The 19,325-nt window shown below is 37.8% G+C and overlaps 1 protein-coding gene across 1 annotated transcript in view; it reads right to left on the bottom strand.

Annotated features, from left to right (window-relative positions):
• Nucleotides 1–18,705, bottom strand: part of SCIN (scinderin) — a 73,334-nt gene extending 54,629 nt beyond the window's left edge. Inside the window, exons 1-3 of the mRNA XM_079150576.1 lie at nt 18,301–18,705; nt 9,423–9,577; nt 4,629–4,790 (exon numbers count right to left, since the gene is read on the bottom strand). Coding sequence (XP_079006702.1) covers nt 4,629–4,790; nt 9,423–9,577; nt 18,301–18,499 — 516 coding nt within the window. The 5' untranslated portion in view covers nt 18,500–18,705. The remainder of the gene's footprint in view (nt 1–4,628; nt 4,791–9,422; nt 9,578–18,300) is intronic.
• Nucleotides 18,706–19,325: the final 620 nt, after the last annotated feature.

Below are 19,325 nucleotides of genomic sequence, written 5' to 3'. Positions count from 1 at the left end.
GGCAAAGAAAACCATCCAGGAGAGCAGTCCCTCCATGGTGACTGGAGGGAGCTGTCATGCATGGGGCACTGAGACATATCAACAGCGATGAAGGGGATGGGAAGGATTGGAGGTGTTAGGAGGCAGAATCGACTAGGACAGCCAGCGACTGAATGTGGAGCTTCCAGGAGAAGTTATCGGGATGGATCCTGGACTGGAGTTTGAGGGCCTAAGTGATTGGAGGTTCTGTAAACAAGGTTAAGGACAATAAGAGGAGAATTGGTTTGAAATGAGAGAGTGAAGACAATGAACTTCATTTCCTGCACTCATTGAGTCTGAAGTTCTCGTGATGTACAGAAGTTGAATATCTAGGAGGCAGTCTGAAATACTGACCTTGAGTTCAGGTAAGAGATCTGAGCTGGACTATGCAATTGAGGTTTACCAGTGAATAGTAGTTAAAACTTTGGGTGAGGATGAATCTTTTCAGGAAGAGTGAATAAAGAAGAGACAATCATTAAACAGAGAATACTTTTTTAAAAATATTGGCAGAGGTGGGTAGACCAGGCAAAGAAGAATGAGAAAAAGTGATCTGAAAGGAGGATACAAAAGCCAGGAGAGGTGTGGGGCTGAAGACAGGAAGAATCCAGTGTTGAATGCAGCACAAGGATCAAGTGGATCAATAGATCGAGGTGTCCACTGGTCACTGATGCCCACGGCAAAAATAGTTGCCAAGGAATGGTGGGAGGGAAAGTCAGACATGTGGGTTAAAGACTAGTGAATGAGGAAATGGAGGCTGTTTTTTCAAAGCAACATGACTGGACAGTGGGGGAGGGGTGATAGATTATAAATAGCCAGGAGAGCAGACAAAGCTGCATGACTGACCAAAGAGCTAACAGTTAACAAGGAAACAGAACTCGCAGAATATCAGGATCCTTAACTCACCACAGGAACTCCTACTCCTACTAAACCTAATTCTCCATTGGTGGCTTGCTGACACTTTTCTAAGAGTTAACACCAGATCTCAAACCTCAAGAATATGTGCTTTTTCCATTATCATTCATATTCTGTAGTTACTGGTGCTCTCTTGTCCTATTTTTAGATGTAACTTTGTTAGTTAATTTATTATTTATTTATTTATTTATTTTTTACCAATACCTTGTATCTTTATTTAAATTTGTGGGAAAATAAGAATTAACAAATTCACCAACATTCAAATGTGCACTTTAAAATTACTTTTCCAAAAGTTCAGTAAATTATAAGTGGCTAAGATCTAGCCATGTCCCCTACTATTTTCAGATGACACATTAAAACAATGTACATGAATCATTCTCTAAAACAGTCATGATTTTCTTAACCTTCACACTGATGAAACTGATAATTTTACAAATTCATACCTCGGGGTGAGGAGGTGAAGGGGAATGTCTGCTGTAGTCTAAAACCCTATAAGAGAACAAATGTTTCTAAGGTATATGAAATAGCATAGTAACAATAATGACCATTTATCATAAAAACTGACATCCCTTAAACATTCTCAAAATGTGGGATTTAAGTTATACCCACAATCTTAGTTTGGAGTCAGCTGGTTTGAGCTGGGTGACAGCTTTAAATGTTTAATTAACCTATATTTTCCATACCTGGGTAATAAAACACACATAAACTTGCACTGGCTCCATTTTGTGCCCTCTAATGCAGAAGGAGGTCTTTAAATAATCAACTCAATGACTATTATTAAAATATTATGGTTCAGAAAATTGTTGTTCCATGTCCTTCTTTGTTTACTGTGCCATAATCCAAAAATAAAGTTATCAAGATAATCACAAGATCTTATCATCAGTTAGAAACTTTTGGCAACATATCAACCTGCTAAAGATTAGTAATGTAGCCATTTCTTCCAGTGCACATAGGTATCCAGAGCTTGATAGGAATCAAGGGATAGGGTCCTTATCCCTTTAAAGTGTAGGAAACTTCCATGACATAAGAGATAATTAAACACAAGAACTTCTGTAACAAAATCATTCCAAATATCTCTTCTACAAACTCTGCAAGGAGAAAAGTTGAGTTATTAGGGATAATTAGTTATATAAAGATAATTTACTATTAAATAAATGAATGTCCTTGAACCTTATAATAAAGACTGTCTCTTTATATGAGCCTGGATTTGTGGGTCATTACTCCCAAAAGCTGACATTACCTATGGGAAGAGAGATGTGTCACTAGAACCACAAGCCTCCTACCACAACATTCAACTACCTGTCCCATAATAGAAATTTAATATTTATTGTACAAAATCATCAATGATTTAATGAATTCTATCATTTTCAATAGAATCTCAGCCAAACTAGGCATCATCAGTTCCTAATTCAGCAAATTCTGAAATTGTTGCAAGACATTCTGTTATCTCATACTATCTAAAAGATACCAAGTTCACTTATATAGTGAAGGGAATGTGATCTAGGGATAGAACAACTCAAGTCCCTACTCAGGTGAGCCCTCAGCTGCTAGGAATGCCAGTGCCTTGCATACATCTTCACAGGCTTTGTTTCCCTTTCAAAACTGAAATGATAACTGCCATTTCCAAGATGTGACTGTGCATCAGATGAGTCTGAATCACAGTCAGCTAAGGCCAGAAGTGACATTAGAAACCAGAGTTAAGATTTTTTTAAAATGAGGAAACGAAGGCTCCAGAGAGGTTAATGATTTGCCCAAGATCAAAGAGTAGATAATTGGAAAGCTGAATTGGAAACTATTCATGGTAATTAAATATATTATTGCATTTGTATAGCAATTGCATTAGGCTTGAAAAGGACTGTAGAAAAGAAATACTTTCAAGCAATAGCAATAATGAATTCCATTATCATTGGAAAGTGTCTCTTTTGTTTAGAGTCCCTAGAAATCACCTAGTCAGATATCCACCTATAAAAGATGAGAACCTCAGAGTACAGTAACTTGAGTGAGAACTGATGTCTCCATCTTTTTTTAAAAGTCATTTTATATGTAAAAATATTCCATAAATTATAAAGGGCTTTAAAATGTAAGTGGTGTAAATAAAATTTAAGATAAATAATTACTGTGCATAGATTTTGAAAGACTGCAGTTAACTGGGAATTATGTGGGTTACTGATACCTGTGATTTTTTTTTGCATTATTTATTTTTGGTGTGGAGTATGTAAAGAGTAGAATAGTTCACCGTTTTTGTCTAGATCTGAAGATAAGGACTCAAATTTGGTTAAGATAATGAATTAGCTTTTGAAGTCAAAAAGGACTTTCTCCTGAAATTTATGGTAGAATTCAGGGCAAAAATACTGTCATTCACAGTGTAGATGTGTAAATGCAACACTGAGAATTATAGTCTGACCATAAATATTATTGAGATCTCAACTGTACATACAACCTGGTGTGACCCCAAGCAGATTATACATTAGCAGTAATAAAACTATAGATGCATCCTAACTTAAGGAAAATGATGAAGTTTATACCTTGGGAGTATTTTCCAAACTATTTATAACCTTACTACATGTCTGTACTGTTACCAAATTCATACTGGTAAAATAGAACTTGACCAGGGAGCTCCATTTTGAGAATCCTTAGTGTCCCTCCTGTATGCATACTGAATAAACTCTTTTGGCCTGTCTGCTGCTTTATCCCAAAAATACTCTCCAAGGAGTTGCACTAAAATAAAATGAGAATCAGATACACCTAGAGTCTAATTCTAGCTTCACCATTTACTGGCTATGGAAGTGAAAAAATACAGGCTGGGTCAGGACTCCATGTAATGCTTGGTCCCAAAATTTATGACCAGACTTTGAGAATGTTGATGTACCTGGTGATGAGAAGAGTGATAACAAGGAGGAGGAGGAGGAAATCACATACAGGCTCCAGGCTTCCCTGTGTTGCCTTGGTAACATGGATTTTCAGTGGTAAGGAATGTCCCTCATTTCTACCTTAGAAGCCTTACAAAGTTTTGAAGACACATTTCAATTCTACCTGCTACGGTCTAACATAAGCCATACTTCTTCCTCATGATGAAAATGACTAATAAGTTTCCCTGACACTCAAGGGGCCCCTTTACCTGGAAGAAAACATGTTGGATATCGCTGAACATGCCACAGAGATACCTGATGTTTGTGCCTGTGCCTTTTCTTCTAGAAACCCTAAGGTATCTGAAAGTGTGAAACAGCATGGTGTATATATGTTTGTGTATGTACATATATATGTTAAAATAGTCCTCCAAAATTCTTCAGCAGGCTGTTAAGTCATCTTATACCCATTTTAAAATCTAGAACCTTTGATTGCTGAGGGAATCATTTTTTCCCGCTCAAGTCACATTTTCCCACACACAATTAAGGACAAAAATAATTAGAGGAAGCTCTGTTCAGATTGAAGGGGAAATGTATTAAAAGTTATTCAATTTCTATTCTATGGTAGGAAGAACCAAATTACTTTTCTAAACCTACCAAAGAACATTAAAAACTTTGAAGTTTCACTTTATGTGCCATTTAAGTATTTACCCATTACTCATGTGATCGCATCTCACGTAAACAATCTCTTTCCAAGCATGTAGAAAAAGTGATTATTTTCAGTGACACATCTGATGGGATCTAAAACAATTTGCTTCTCTGTAGATGTCTATGTGTGTACATGGAACTTACGGTGCCCAGGTCTATGATGAAGCAGTCGCCCTTGTTGAAACTGTCCCAGCTGAGGGGGACTTCCGTGGCCCTGACCACTCTCCGACCCTTTACGTGCAGGAGCCTCTCGGCTGACAGGTCATTGGTAAGAACGTGATTTAGTCCAGATGCCACACCTCCAGCCTGATCAGGGGAAGAAGACAGAACACAAAACAGAGAAAACTGATGAGGCTACTAACCAGACAGGGCAAGGTATAATACCACTGGGGTCTGAGTCCAACTGTGCCTGAAGGGCCAGGATAAAATAGTCACCTAAGTCCATGTGAAGAGTTAAATATGGAGAGAGTTCCTTGGTAAATCAACAGATTTGTTTATTTGTTTGCTCCCTTTGTTCTTTCTGTTTTAATAACTCTATTTAAAATTGCAAATATTTACTGAGAACCTTCAGGGCAGAAAACCCTGATGCAGAAACAAAAAGAAAGGGTGGTAGTTCTTGCCCTTTGGGAACTCCCCAGTGATTTCCAAATTATTAATGAGTGAGAAGGCAAAAAGATATCAAGGAAGAAAGTGATAGGAGGCAGGAAAAGTCAGAGGGAACAGGCACAGATGACAGCAACAGAGAACAAGCACCCCACATTCCCACAGTTGCAGTTAGGACAGAGAAGGGGACAGGGAGCCAGCCAGGGATGTGCTGCTCCTATGCAGGGAGGATCCTTGCTTTTATGTTTAAAACATCAAATTTCTTCTTCATTTTCTAGTAAACAGAGCTGACCAAATATGCTAAGACTGAATATTTTTATCTTAAGTTAGGAGAGATACAGTATCTGATTGCACATCCCCAATCAAAACAAAACAATATGACACCATTGAATTTGGGAGATGCTAAAGAAAACAACATATACTGTATTAACTACATCTTCTTGCATTATTCACAATCATCTTTTCATTTATCTTTTAATTTTTTAATTAAATGTTAGGAACCATATTTACTTCCAGAACTGATTATGAAGTAATATGCATAATTAAGAAGTATTATAAACAAAACTCTGCCATTGATAGATTAGGCTTCCCACAATAATGGTAAGAAAAACTGGCTATATTAAGTAATCTATGGAAGAGTCCAATTTTCAAATTTATCATATAAACATATACAGTAAATGTAAAATAAGGGGCTAATTTGCATATGTAGTTCCTAGCACATTCCTTAAATTTACATGTACTTTAAATTTCTACCATTCTCCAAAAATAGGCCCTCATGAATAGAAAGGTTTTGTTAGAACAGGCTAAATGTGATTCTGGACAACTATAACCTCAAATTTAAAAAAAACAAAAAACATAATGTGGAGAGCAGAGGATAGAACAGCAGTGACTGAGATTGGGGGTCTCTGATGACCTCACGGCTGTGGCATGCCTGGTGCCTGGGAATGTTTCTGTGCAAGGGCACAGGATGCTTAGCTGCTGTGGCAGTGCCCTGCATGAGGAGGCTCTGTGCAAGAGTCCTATCAGCTCTGACCTTGATCTCAGGCACACAGCTCCTGGGAATAGAGGAGTTCTCATGCTAGACAACTACAATGTTTCACCAGCTCCTCTTCTCCTGTTCCTGCCCACTTTACAGTAATTTTTAACAATGGACTTTCTTGAGAGTCACACAAAACTCCTAACATTGCACTTTGCAACTGTGGATTGCAACTGTGGAAAAGCTACATAGATGTCCTAGTTTCTGTAACTTTCCTGAATACAAAGAATAATGGTTGCATAGTCTTTAACCTGATAATGAGACATATATAAATAAAGACCGCTGGCATAATTCTTTAGATCTGCATCTCCATTAGAGAGCAGAGCTTCACCTGATCTCAGCTTAATCTTCAAGATCTGTGTCTGAGAATCTTTATTTTCTAATCCCCCTTCACCCCTCGCCAGATCTGAGAGTTTGGTCGCTCTGGTCAGGGCAATATAATAATATCCTAGTTCATAATTTTGCAAAGATTGCCACATTTCTTGACTGAACAAATTAAGTATTATGTAATAAAATAAATACAAGTTTTCACCTACACACTACTGTTTATGGCCATTTTGTTTTTTAAAATAAGTAAAAAGTCATGATCTGAGCTTAAAAAATAGAAAAGAATACTATGATCTGGAAAAAATGTTATAAAATATAAAGTAGACTTGGACTGAGGATAGACACATAACATTCAGGCTAAACTCTTAGGGTGAATCATGAATGATATGTATTCTGAAAATGTACCATTATTTTTAAAAATACTCTTGTCTCTAATATTTAATGCTACAAAGACACAAAGGAAAAAACATGCTGCGTATATAACATGCTGTGTCAGATAGTAATTCTATGAATACTGTTTGTCAAGTTTTTCCCAGTCCAAATAGACAAATAAACTGTTTCAGAAGGTAACCTTCAATTAAGTTTTTCCTGGCATATGATCATTGACTTATTTTGAGAGCATCTGCGTATAATGATTACTAGCTTATAAGCACTGAAGTCATGTGGACACCCAGGCACACACTAGCTATGAAACCCTGGTAAGCCTCTTTGAGCTTTGCTTTATCTTAAAGGGGAGTAATGGCGGAAACTGTACCATATAAATGTTTATATTAAATTAGATAATATACATAAAGTGGTTAACCTATTCTTGTAGGTAATATTGGGATGAAATTCAGCATAACATAATCATCTTTGCTGTTCTGGGTGATTCTTATCTCTGCTGCCACATTTCTTATCAAGTATTGCTGCCACTGCATATATTCACATGTGTACAATGTCACTGCTGATAAAATAGTCAATTACTTTTCTTGCTGATAAATTTGACCTCCATTTGCAAACATCCTCTTTCTGAAAACTGTGGATCTGTGGTGATTTGAATTATTAGAAGATAATCATCCAATGACATTACTTTTATCAGGTCTACTTTTGAATATATATCCAGAAATTTTATTTCAAAGGTCAATAGCCAACAGGATTAACAATGTCCTAAGTCCTTATTGATCATAAAGTGTATAGGTGTTTACTATTTAATTTAATTTTAAATCTTACAACACCCGGAAGAGGAAGCTGTTATTATACTCATGACACATTCCAAGGAACCAAGGACAGAAACCTTAAGTATTTGCCCTGAGGCAAGCGAGTCTTAAAGGAAGAAATGGGTTCACAACTAGGACAATGATACAGCACCTGGTCTTAGTAACCATAAGTCTTTGCTTATTTCAAATGTTGGGTTCATTAACATGAGGGAAGTTTCAGGATCATGTGACATAAACCAGAGGAACTCCTATGAATTAAATAAAATGAGATGTAATCATCTCCTATTTGGAGTGGCTCGTAACCACTACAGTGAAATAATGATTTCAAGAGAGATAAAAGAACTTATAGTAGTTATATTGATCTCAAGGGTATGAAAAAATATTCAACAAGGCTCTAATCAGGTAAAGGTTAAAGTAAACCCGGCATCTTAATAGGTAAAATAATATATATTCAAATACCTGGTTTAGCTCTGAGGTTTCAGGTCTTCACCAGGGTGATACACTCAGGGGTGGGCAATAATGGGAAGGGTGTTATGGTTTGAATATGAAGTATCCCCCAAAGACACATGTGTGTTGAAGGCTTATTCCTCAATTCACCAGTGTTCAGAAGGGGGTCTTTGGAAAGTGATTGGGTCGTGTGGGCTCTGATCCCATCCATGGATTAAACCACTGATGGATAAATAATTTGATGGCGTTACGGGAGGTGGTGGAAATTTTAGAAGCTGGGACCTCGTTTGAAGAAGCAGATCACTGGGGCCATGACCTGGAAGGGTATCTCTTGTCCTCAGCTCCATCAGCATACACACACTCTCTCTCTGCTTCCTGGCAGCCATGAGCTGGGCAGCTGTCTTCCACTACAAAGCAATGGAGCCAGCAGGTCATGGACTGAAACCTCTTTAAACTGTGAGCTAAAATAAATCTATCTTCCTCTAAGTTGTTTTTCATGGGCATTTGTCACAGCAATGAAAAACTGACTGATATAGAGGATATGTCTCATACTTTAACTGAACAGGTATTTGTAGAAAAAAGAGGGAAATGTTGAAGGGTGACTAATCTGTAAAGGTCACTGGGAAAATTTTAGGAACAAACCATAGTGAAGGGCATAGAACTATTTATTGATTTTTATTTGTTTCAGAAATAAAGCAAACTGCTATTTCAGGCCAATACACATAAATTATTTGGGTTCATGTGTAAGCATGTGCATCTGAGTCTGTGTAGCTAAACCTCAGATATTTTCAGCTCAATGGTTTCCCTTTTATCATTTCTAAGACTGAACAACACCACTGGGGGAATATGTGTATAGTTCTTTGCAGTAACTGAAATTATAATTGTATAAGGTGGTCACAAGATATTCATGTTCTGAAGGCTTGGATTTACTTGCAACAAATTCAGAGATTCTCCACAAGAGCAAAAATGAAAATTGTTAAAATGCAAGTCACCCATATTTAATTATTGAAATAACTTTACAAAATATTAAAGGGCTTTCTTGTCAAGATACAACCAAAAGATCTCCTTAAAAATGAACCTCTCAAAATAAATTCAGTCGGAATAGTATTAAAGCTCGCACCATCCATTCCATAAACATTTATTGAGCACCTACTATGTGTCTGGCAGGTAGTAGGAATATATCAGTGAACAAAACAAATTAAAACAAAAGAAAAACAAAAACCCTGCCCTCAATGAACTTTCATTTCATGAAGACGTGAGGTATGCATGAACAGGAGGAGAACCTGTTTGAAACTGTCATAAAGGAAACTGTCTCAAAGAGGTGCTTACCTTGTACTTCAGACCTCCTTTGAAATAGCCAACAAAATCCGTAGACTCATAGCCTTGCAGTTCTCTGCTCTGTACTGGCTTGCCCCCCAAATAGTCGTCCATCTGCACAGTGAAGATGGCGGCCGCTGTGCTCTCATCCTGGGAGCATTCCTTTCCTGGAAGCAGCAAACGACAGCACCTCAATTTTCAGGCAAGGAAAAGCATTACAGCATACTTTTTCTTTTTCTCTTTCTTTTCTTTTCTTTTTTTTTACTTGGCACAGAGGATTGAACCAGGGGTGTTTTACCACTGAACATCCCTTGTCCTTTTTAATTTTGATGTAGAGACAGAAGCTCCATAAGTTGCTGAGGCTGGGCTCGAACTTTTGACCTTCCAGCTTCAGCCTCCCAAGTTTTTGGCACTGCAGGTGTGTGCTACCACATCCGTGTATGACGGACTTTCTGGTGTGAAGAAAGTCAGAAACCTTCCTTCCAATTATAGGTCAATGCAACAGTCATCTGCAGAAAGATCTTTAAGCAGAAACAACACATAATATATTATTTGGCTCATAGCTACAAACATACTTCAGCTCCTGCTTTTTCCAATTCCTTTAAATAGTTTTTAAAGAAAACACTGCCATGTGAATATACTTGAGAAAAATACAATAATGTATTTTAGTAAGATTTAGAGAAGCATTCATTTGGTACCAAGTCAAGAAGATCTTGCTAAGAATATATTCTGCAATTTATTTAGCCTTTAATAGCATCAAACTCCAGTCTTCCAATAGGTCACTATGTTAATGTGAAGAATATGAACATCATGGGACATAATGAAATATCTTCAAGAAATAGAGTGGTCTTTAAAACAAGAAAAAAGTGAATGTAACTGGAACTTACACCTATTTTTGAGTCTGTGTCCCCATTTCACTATCGTGTTCCTTATGTTTGTATGAAATAATCAGTCTCTGAAGGAAAAGACAGTGTAAAGGATCTTGCATCCTAACATTCATTGAATTTTCGTGTACTTGATATTGTTGCAGGAATTTAGCACCCAATGTACACATAATTTTCCCTAATACAGATCCCATCCAGGCAACTTCACTGAGATCAAAACGACAACTTCTAAGAGTCAGTGTCTGCAGTGTATTGGTCAGAGCCAAGACAATCTCAATAACACAAATTCTATTTTTTAAAAAACACTTCAAACTCTTAAATCTGAGTTATATGAAAAACATAAATGATTCTAGAAATAATAACTAAATTGATATATTTATGGTATCCTTATTATGGGCCAGACAGTGTTACCATCTTACATAAATGATCTTCAATCCATTGTCTGTCATGTTCCAAGGGAGGAAATGAAGGCCTGGAGAGATTGAGAAACTTCTGTGAGGTCATAAAGTGGGACCTTTGGCAGAAGAGGACCCAGACAGGTTTGTGTACTGGAAGCACAGGCTATTAAAAAGTACATTAGTGAATATGTTTCTTCAGAGGGTCAACACTGCAGCATATAGCACAGGCAATGATTTCTCAATAGGACCTCTAAAGCTCAAGAAATAATGCGAAGAGTTAATATGTGGGAAGGCATCAAGTTAAAAAGTTTCTGCACAGCAAAGGAAATGAATGCGAAGAAAGAACCTACAGAATAATAGAAAATCTTTGCTAGCTCTTCTTCTGACAGAAGATGAATATCCAAAGCATATAAAGAACTCAAAAAACTTAACACCAAAAAAACACAAGTAACCTAATTAGTAAATGGACAAATAAACTAAACAGGTACTTTTCAAGAGAAGAAATGCAAATGGCCAACAAACATAAGAAAAAAAATGTTCAACATCATTAGTAATTAGGGAAATGCAAATCAAAACTACACCAGGATTTCATCTCACACCAGTCAGAATAGTAGTCATCAAGAATACAAACAATAATAAATGCTGGAGAGGATGCGGAGAAAAAGGAACACATTTACGCTGCTGGCTGAGTTGTAAATTAGTATAATCACTATGGAAATCAGTATGGATGTTCCTTAAAAGATTAGGAATGGAACCACCATATGATCCAGCTATACCACTCCTCAGTATTTATCCTAAGGAATTAAAGCCATCTCTACTGTAGAGATACATGCAAACCCATGTTTATAGCAGCACAATTCACAATGGCCAAACTATGGAAACAGCCTAGTTGTCTACTGACAGACAAATGGATAAAGATAATATGGAATATATACACAATGGAGTTTTATTCAGCCATAAAGAAAAATGAAATTATGTCATTTGCAGGAAAACGGATGGAACTTAAGACCATCTTGTTAAGCAAAATAAGTCAAACTCAGAAGCCAAGGGTCATATGATTTCTCTCATATATGGAAGCTAGAGAGGAAAAGGGAAAAGAAAGGTGGCAAGGATCACTTGAAGACCAAAGGAAGACCAGCTGAATAAAGGAAAGAAACCAGAGGGAGGGAGGAGGAAAGAGAAAGGAGTAATACTGGGAAATGATATTGGCCAAATTATACTGTTATATTGTGTACATGTACAAATATGTAATGACAAATCCAACCATTATGTACAACTATAACACACCAATAAAAAATCTAGGGGGGGAAAGGAAGATATGCTTCTTACATTCTGACTCTCATTAAGTAGTAAAATTTTGAGGTGATTAGAATATATTAATGTCTCCCGTGGATAACTGATGCATAAAAATTTAGAAGTCCCCACAATACAGTATTCACCTGATCACCTCAGTTGAAAGTATTTACCAAAACTGAAGAAAGAAAATCAATCAGTTATTTAAAATAGAAACAATTGAATTTCTTTACAATTCCCATCTCAAGCTTGAAGTCAACCTGTGTAGTAGGCTCTTCTCAAGAAAAAAATTCAGCAGCTAGAAGAGTACTTCATGGAACAATTTTGTTGAACTATCTATGGTCAAAGATAAGTATTTAACACACATTAAAAAAAAAAAACCACACACACATGTAGTTTTCCAATTCTGAGAATAATAATAAAGATATAGAAGTAGATTTTGTACAGAGATCCTTTAAAAGAGAATCTTAAATCAAATGTCAAAGGTGTTAAGGATTATGTATTCAGCATAAATATTCTTACTTGACTACAAGTTGAAACCTGAATCTCTTTTCAAAGATGTAAATGGATAGGCATGAAGTTAATGAATGAACAGGAAATAATTAAATTATGCTCTCATTTGCTGATGTTTATGTACTGTGGTAAACCAAGGAAAATCAGTATAAGTCAGAGTCCTTTCCTGAAAAAGGTTGAACAGTCTTAACAAAGCCAATATCAGCCTGCGAATGTGAAAATTAGCATCAAATTCTATTAGCATGAAATCCTAGCAAGTATTCAGAAACAGGAATTTGTGTATGGATTATGCTTATAACTTCAATTGATTTTCCCTGTGAATTCTACTTATAACTTAATCTGTTGCTTCCCTATATATATTATGTTGTATTATATTATTTTATACTTTGATACATTATGTACACATGCAGTAAATCTCCAAAATTTGTTTAGGGGAATGTGATGATTTTATAAATAAAACATACTATAAGAGAGATTTAAAAACTAGATTAGTACAACATTCGTGATTTTTAAAAAATGCATGCCACATTAGGAATAGGTGAGAATATACTTACCCTGATAAATAGCACCTACAAAAGACATAAAGTTATTTAAAGGTGAAGACTGAATGCTTTCCTCAAAAAGTCAAGAACAAGGCAAGGATGTCCACTCTCACCACTCTTATTCACCACAGTACAGAAAATTCTAACCACCGCAGTAAGGAAAAAAAAAAAAAAGAAAGAAAAGACACAGGAATTGGAAATGAGGAAATTTTTAAAATAACTTATGTAGAGACAATAGGATTATTTACACAGTTAATTCTAAGGAATCTACAGAAGCCCTCCTAGAATAATAAGTACATTCAGCAAGATAGAAGAATACAATATAAGTCAAAAAGTCAGTCACATTTCTATATAAGTCAAAAAGTCAGTCACATCTCTATATAAAAACAATGAAAATTAAGAAACTGAAATTTAAAACATAATACCATTTACAATTAATTTCTCCAAAGAAACTACAGTGCTTAAGCGTGTATTCAACAAAACATGTATGGGAACTATATGCTGAAAATGTTTTAAATGGTGGTGGAAAAAAAAACAGGACACAAACTTTGGATGGTGTAGAGAAAAACGGGGTGGGAAGGGATGGGGGAAGGAAAGATAATAGACTGAGACAGACAGTATTACCCTATGTATATGTATGATTACATGAATGGTGTGAATCTACATTGTGTACAACCATAGAAATGAAAAGTTGTACCCCATTTGTGTACAATGAATCAAAATGCAGTCTGTAAAAATAAATTTTTTTTAAAAAGAGGATATAAAGAAGTGTAAAGCCGAAGTATTCATGGACTGGAAGGTTCAAATTAATAAAGATGTCAATTCTCTAAAAATTAATCTACAGGCCTAATGTTATCCTTACCAAAATCACAGTAAGATGTATGAGAACATATATAAACTTATTATAAATTTTTTTAAAGTTTCCATTTATATGGAACGACAGTGGCCCTGGCATAGCTAAAATAATTTCAACAAAGAGGCATAAGGCAGGAAGAAGAAATTATTCATGAGGAATCACTCTACCAGGATTAAGGTCTACCATCAACTGCAGTAATAAAGACAGTGTGGGATTGGTAAACAGACTGTTGTCCCTAACAGCATTTTGTTAAACTGTAGAATGGCTTAGTGTTGTACAGTATACAGTACTGCACAGAATATTACCACCAAGATAGTAATGTTTATACAATCCACCTAATTTATTTTTCAAGTTTTACTTATACTGATGGATGTGTTTATGTGCATTTAGTTCTATATAACTTTATCATATTTGTAAATTCATATAGCTGCTTCACAGTCAGGATCCTATAGAGTTCCATTAATGAAAAGATCCCTCATGTTGCCTGTTAATTACTCCATCCATCTCCTGCCTGCATCACCCCCTTCCTACCCTATTGTTAACCTTTGGCAACAGCAAATCTAAAATTTTCTCATTTCCAAATGTTATATACATAGACTCACACAATACAGAACCCTTTTTGCGTTTTTTAAGAACAGCATAATTCCCTGGAAATTCATGAAAGTTGCTGTGTATATCAGTAGTTTGTTCCTCCAATCTAGGTATCTGTCAACAAATGAATGGATAAAGAAAATGTGTATATATACCACATATGGCATTTTACTCAGTTGTAAAGAAGAATGACATAATATCATTTACAAGAAAATGGATAGAATTGGAGAACATCATGCAAAGTAACATAAGCCAGCCTCAGAAAGTCAAGGATTGAATGTTGTTGTTTTTTTTTTCTCATATGAGGAAGCTAGAGAGAGAAAGAGAAAGAGAGAGAAAAAAGGGGGGAGAATCTCACAAAAATAGAAGGGAGGCAAATAGAGTAGAGAAAAGGAATAGAGATAGAGAGAGGAGAGGAGGGTACGGGAAAATATTGGGGAATGAAATCTACCAAGTTATACAATGTCTGTATACTCTGATGAATATGCCACAATGAATCCCCTGTATATATACCTATACGTAATTATAATGCACTAATTAAAATAACAAAAATAGAAGGGAGATCAGTAGATTATAGCAAGTAGATGATAGAGGGAGGAAGGGAGGGAAAGAGAGGATATAGGGGAATTAGATTGATCAGATTATGTTATGTGCATGCACAATTACAGCATAATGAATCTCATCATTATGTATAATTTTAATGCACCAATAAAATTTGAAAAATAATTTGTTCCTTTTTGTTGGTATAGATATTTCACAACTTGTTTAACCAATCACCTGTTGAAGGGTATCTGGCTGACTCCAGTTTCTGGCTATTCAAATAAAATAAAACCGCTATGGGCATTTTTGTTTTGTTTTGTTTTGTTGTTTTTTTGTTTTTGCTATGGGCAGTCATGAATAGGTTTTTGCATGAAAATAAATTTTTACCCCCCAGAATAAATGTCCACGAATGCAGCTGCTGGGTCATGTGATAGTTGCTTGTATTGTGAAAAAAACTGCCAAACCCTTTTCCAGAGTGCTATATACCACTTTATCTTCACCACCCCATTTTGTATTGCATAAGTTCTGTGTATTGTGTATTATAATCCAACCCTTCTCATTCTCAGTGCTTTGCACAAGGCCTAGCAGACTAGGGATAACACAAGTGCACATTACTTTAAACTATATTTAAGTAAAGTTTAAAACTGGCAAGGCGAAAAGGTGAGGGAGGTATGCGTAGCACAGGTCAGGGATACGACAGAGGGCAGCTTTACCACCAAGCCTTGCTCACGGACTTGATGCCATAAGGATCTAGACACACAAGGTAGACACACCTGCTAGGTACAAAGTTGAAATGTTTAAGAAAGACTAAAAGACTAACAGAAAAACGTATAAATTGCATGCAACAATTTCTTACTTTCCTTACATTTAAGTACATAATGGTAATGAAAGGTGGTAGGTGAAATAATCTGAGTTGCCATGGTTTAATAGAAACATTAATTGAGACCTGGAAGGTTGTCCCTCCCTCTGTCCTCCATCATTTTAGGTCTCATTTCTTGTTTTCCCTCTTCTTCCTCCTACCTCGCCTGTTTCTCATCTCTATACTGTGTGTCTTTTTCTTCCTAGTTTGACTTTAACTTCACTTTTCTTCCTTCCAATTGATTTCCTGATTTCCTTTAATCACACTTTCTTTTCCCCTGAACTTTCAGCTCTCCCTCCTGGAGCTTTCTCTTGGTTTGTCTCTCTGATCAATCCTCATGAATTTACCTTCATTTAGTTCTTAGACTCTTAGATGGATGTAGTTTGTTTAGGGAATTAAAGTAGGAAAAGTTGCCGGACAATTCCCTCTGGAAGTTTTGTTGCCTATTTTACTCTAAGCTTTTCCACCTCCCCATGATTTTCTCTTGGCAAAAAGAGAGGCAGGGGAGAGAGAGACAAGAGACAGCATGCACGTGCAGGGCAAGCACTCTACCACTAAGCTAATACTCAACCCTTTTTTAAAATTTTATTTTTGAGACAGGGTCTCACTAAATTCCCAGGCTTAAATTTGGGATCCTCCTGCCTCAGCCTCCTGAGTACTGGGACTATAGCATGTGCCATAACAGAGAGCTTCTATTCTGTTTTTGAAACTGGTGAGCACTAAATGAATGATTGAGAGTTGAACCCTACAAAATGGAAGTGGTTAAAGAAGGGAATATTTGGATAAGTAAGGAATTAAAACCTTGTGCTCAATGCCCACTTGGCAACGTCTGACAAAGCCAAACTTAACTGCAGTGCACAGCAAGATGTGGAGTTCTTTTACATTTTAATTCACCCAGATGGCAAATGTGGCATTTCAGACACTGATTCATTCCAGATCCCAGAGCCAAGTTCTGGATGCAAAGACCACAGTGAGGACATCATTCATTCATTAATAGAGATCATATACCAAGATTTCTGCATTTTTTGGTGTAAAATGTCAATAGACCACTCTGCAGTGTAACAGTATAACAGGAATAGCGACATCTCACTGGGGAACCAAATGTGTTTGGAATTCCCATTTAGCCTCCTCAACCACCTCAAGCAAGCACAAAACTCTAACGCCCAGAGCAGTAATGAAAAGTGCAGTCTTCCTCAAGAGAGTTCTCATTTCCCCAGTGTCTGCTCCAGGTTTTTACTATGTTCAGAAAGTCACTTCTCAATGTTTTCTATTGTTTCTTAAAATATTCAGATCTTAGAAATAGAAATGTTGGCTTTCAGAGACTTAGAAACATGTGGTTTTGTGCATTTTTCCCAAGCTCAAGAATAAAACTGAAACTAAAGAAACGCAAGTTCAAGGGGAACAAGGTAGCTTTAAAAGAGGGCAAAAAGTCTCAAATAATCAGCATGTTATTAGACAGGGTGTGCCCACTGGCACAAGACCTCACAGGGAGAGAGGCTGGACATTCAGGATGTTTACTAGTAAAAGTAGAAGGTAGAAAAAGTAGAGCACACAAGGCCCTAGTGTCCTGAAAACATGGCATGAATGTACTCCAAAATAATTACTACTCCTGAAGCCGCTGTTCTGTTCCACCTATGTCCTTGTTATAAATCAATAATAAATTTATAAGAACAAAGCAGTCCATCTAAATAAATAGCCATTTTGAAACCAGTTTTTCTTTTCTTTTTTTTTTTTTTTTTTTTTTTTTTTTGGTAGAGCTACATATTTATATAGATAACATTGGTATTTTTTTCCCCAAACATGAGAAGAGTGTTGTTCAGGGAGACTCTTGATTTAAAGTGGCCCAGAAGACTAATCCCCGCAATGAGTGGAGAAACAGAAATCTGGTGCCCAAAGGCAACAAACAATAATAATTTACTTAAAAAAAAAAAAAAAAAAGTCTTGCCAGCTACTGCTGATGCCCACAAACTTGCTTGACTTCATCTCCACCCTGACAGGGAATCCAGGACTGGACTTGTTTGAAGGTGAGCGGGACTTGGCCAACGTGAGTGTACGCAGAGACAGCGCCCCTGAGGTGCTGTGGGGTTTGGAGACTGGAAGGTGGAAGCTGGAGAAGCCCGAGGAACTAGCCCTAAAGTCTGGGAACTGGCTTGACAAAGGTCAAAGCCAGCGGGGTATATCTACTCCTGACTTCGTCTGCGCCCCGATTTGCCATCGGCCAGGAGTTGGCTTTGTCCAGCACAGGGTGACCAGTCAAAAAAGGGAGGTCCCTGGAGGGCGCGGCTGGCACTACAAGTCTCCCGGCGTGCCCGATTTTTCGGTCCCCTTTTCCTCCTAGCCGGCAAACCGCACTCTACTGCGTCCGCCCTTCCCCGACCTGGGCGCGCCGGGGTCCCGCTGCGAGCGCCCCTTACCGAGCCAGAAGTGCAGGCGGTAGGCGAAACCTCGGCTCGCCTTGGAGGTGTGCAGCACCAGGTAGGCATCCCCGACGTAGAAGTCTCCGTAAACGCTCTGGGGCACCGGCACCAGCTCCAGCTTTTCGATCCTCCAGACCTGCAGCCCCGCCTGCTTGCCCGCCCGGGCGAACTCCTGGTGGTACAGCTCCTGGGCCATGGTTCCCGCACGCGATGCTCGGAAGCGGCACAGGACCTGGCCTAACCTGGAGTATGACCCAACAGAGACCAGCAGAAGGGACCCTCTTTCCCGAGACTTTATAGGACTCGCCCTCGAGGGAGGCGGGGCCCGGACGCAGGCTGGGCTAAGGGCCCAGGCGCGACCTGCTCGGGAGGAGTCGGTGGCTTCCCAGAGGGAGCGCAGCGCCGGCTGCCAATCCCACGCCCTTCACCAGAAAACGAGAGGATTGGAGTCTCAGAGATCTTGAGATTTGAAAGGAATTTATAGAAACTCCTGGAATGCCTCCTCCAAAAACCCGAAATCTGCCTGACAACCAGTGGGAGAGATAAATGATTAAAAACTGCTTGACACCGTGCACCCCCAATTACTTCTGCGTTCCAGATGCGCCTGGAGCGGCAGAAGCGGTGAGGTTACGAAAGAGCGCCTTAGCTCTTACAGCGTCAAGTCAGTTTCCCCAGGAGTAGCAGTACCTGTTATTTCTGGCCATATAGCATTCTCCACTCATAACAAGGCTTTCTCTGCTGATAGCAGCACCTGCCGTTAGGGAGTAGAATTATTGGGCCACTTTGGCATTCCCCCTAAATTTTTAATGCATCTATGTTAAAATTCCAAACCATCCATTCCATCGTTTCATTGACTGGTCTCTGCGTTTCTCTGATGACCCAAGTTTCTCTCTCTTTTGATCTTCCCAGTTTGAAAATACCATACAAAACAGCATGTCAGGTTTCTTGCAAAGGATAAAACCTGAAAGACTGGCGGTCCTACTCAGGGGACAAAGCTCTGCAAATCCCCTGGAGTTCAGGAA

Source organism: Sciurus vulgaris, assembly GCF_902686455.1.
Source record: "Sciurus vulgaris genome assembly, chromosome: 8".
NCBI lineage: Eukaryota > Metazoa > Chordata > Mammalia > Rodentia > Sciuridae > Sciurus > Sciurus vulgaris.
Note: the sequence above shows the minus strand (reverse complement) of the source record. Positions and strands in the feature narration are given on the sequence as shown.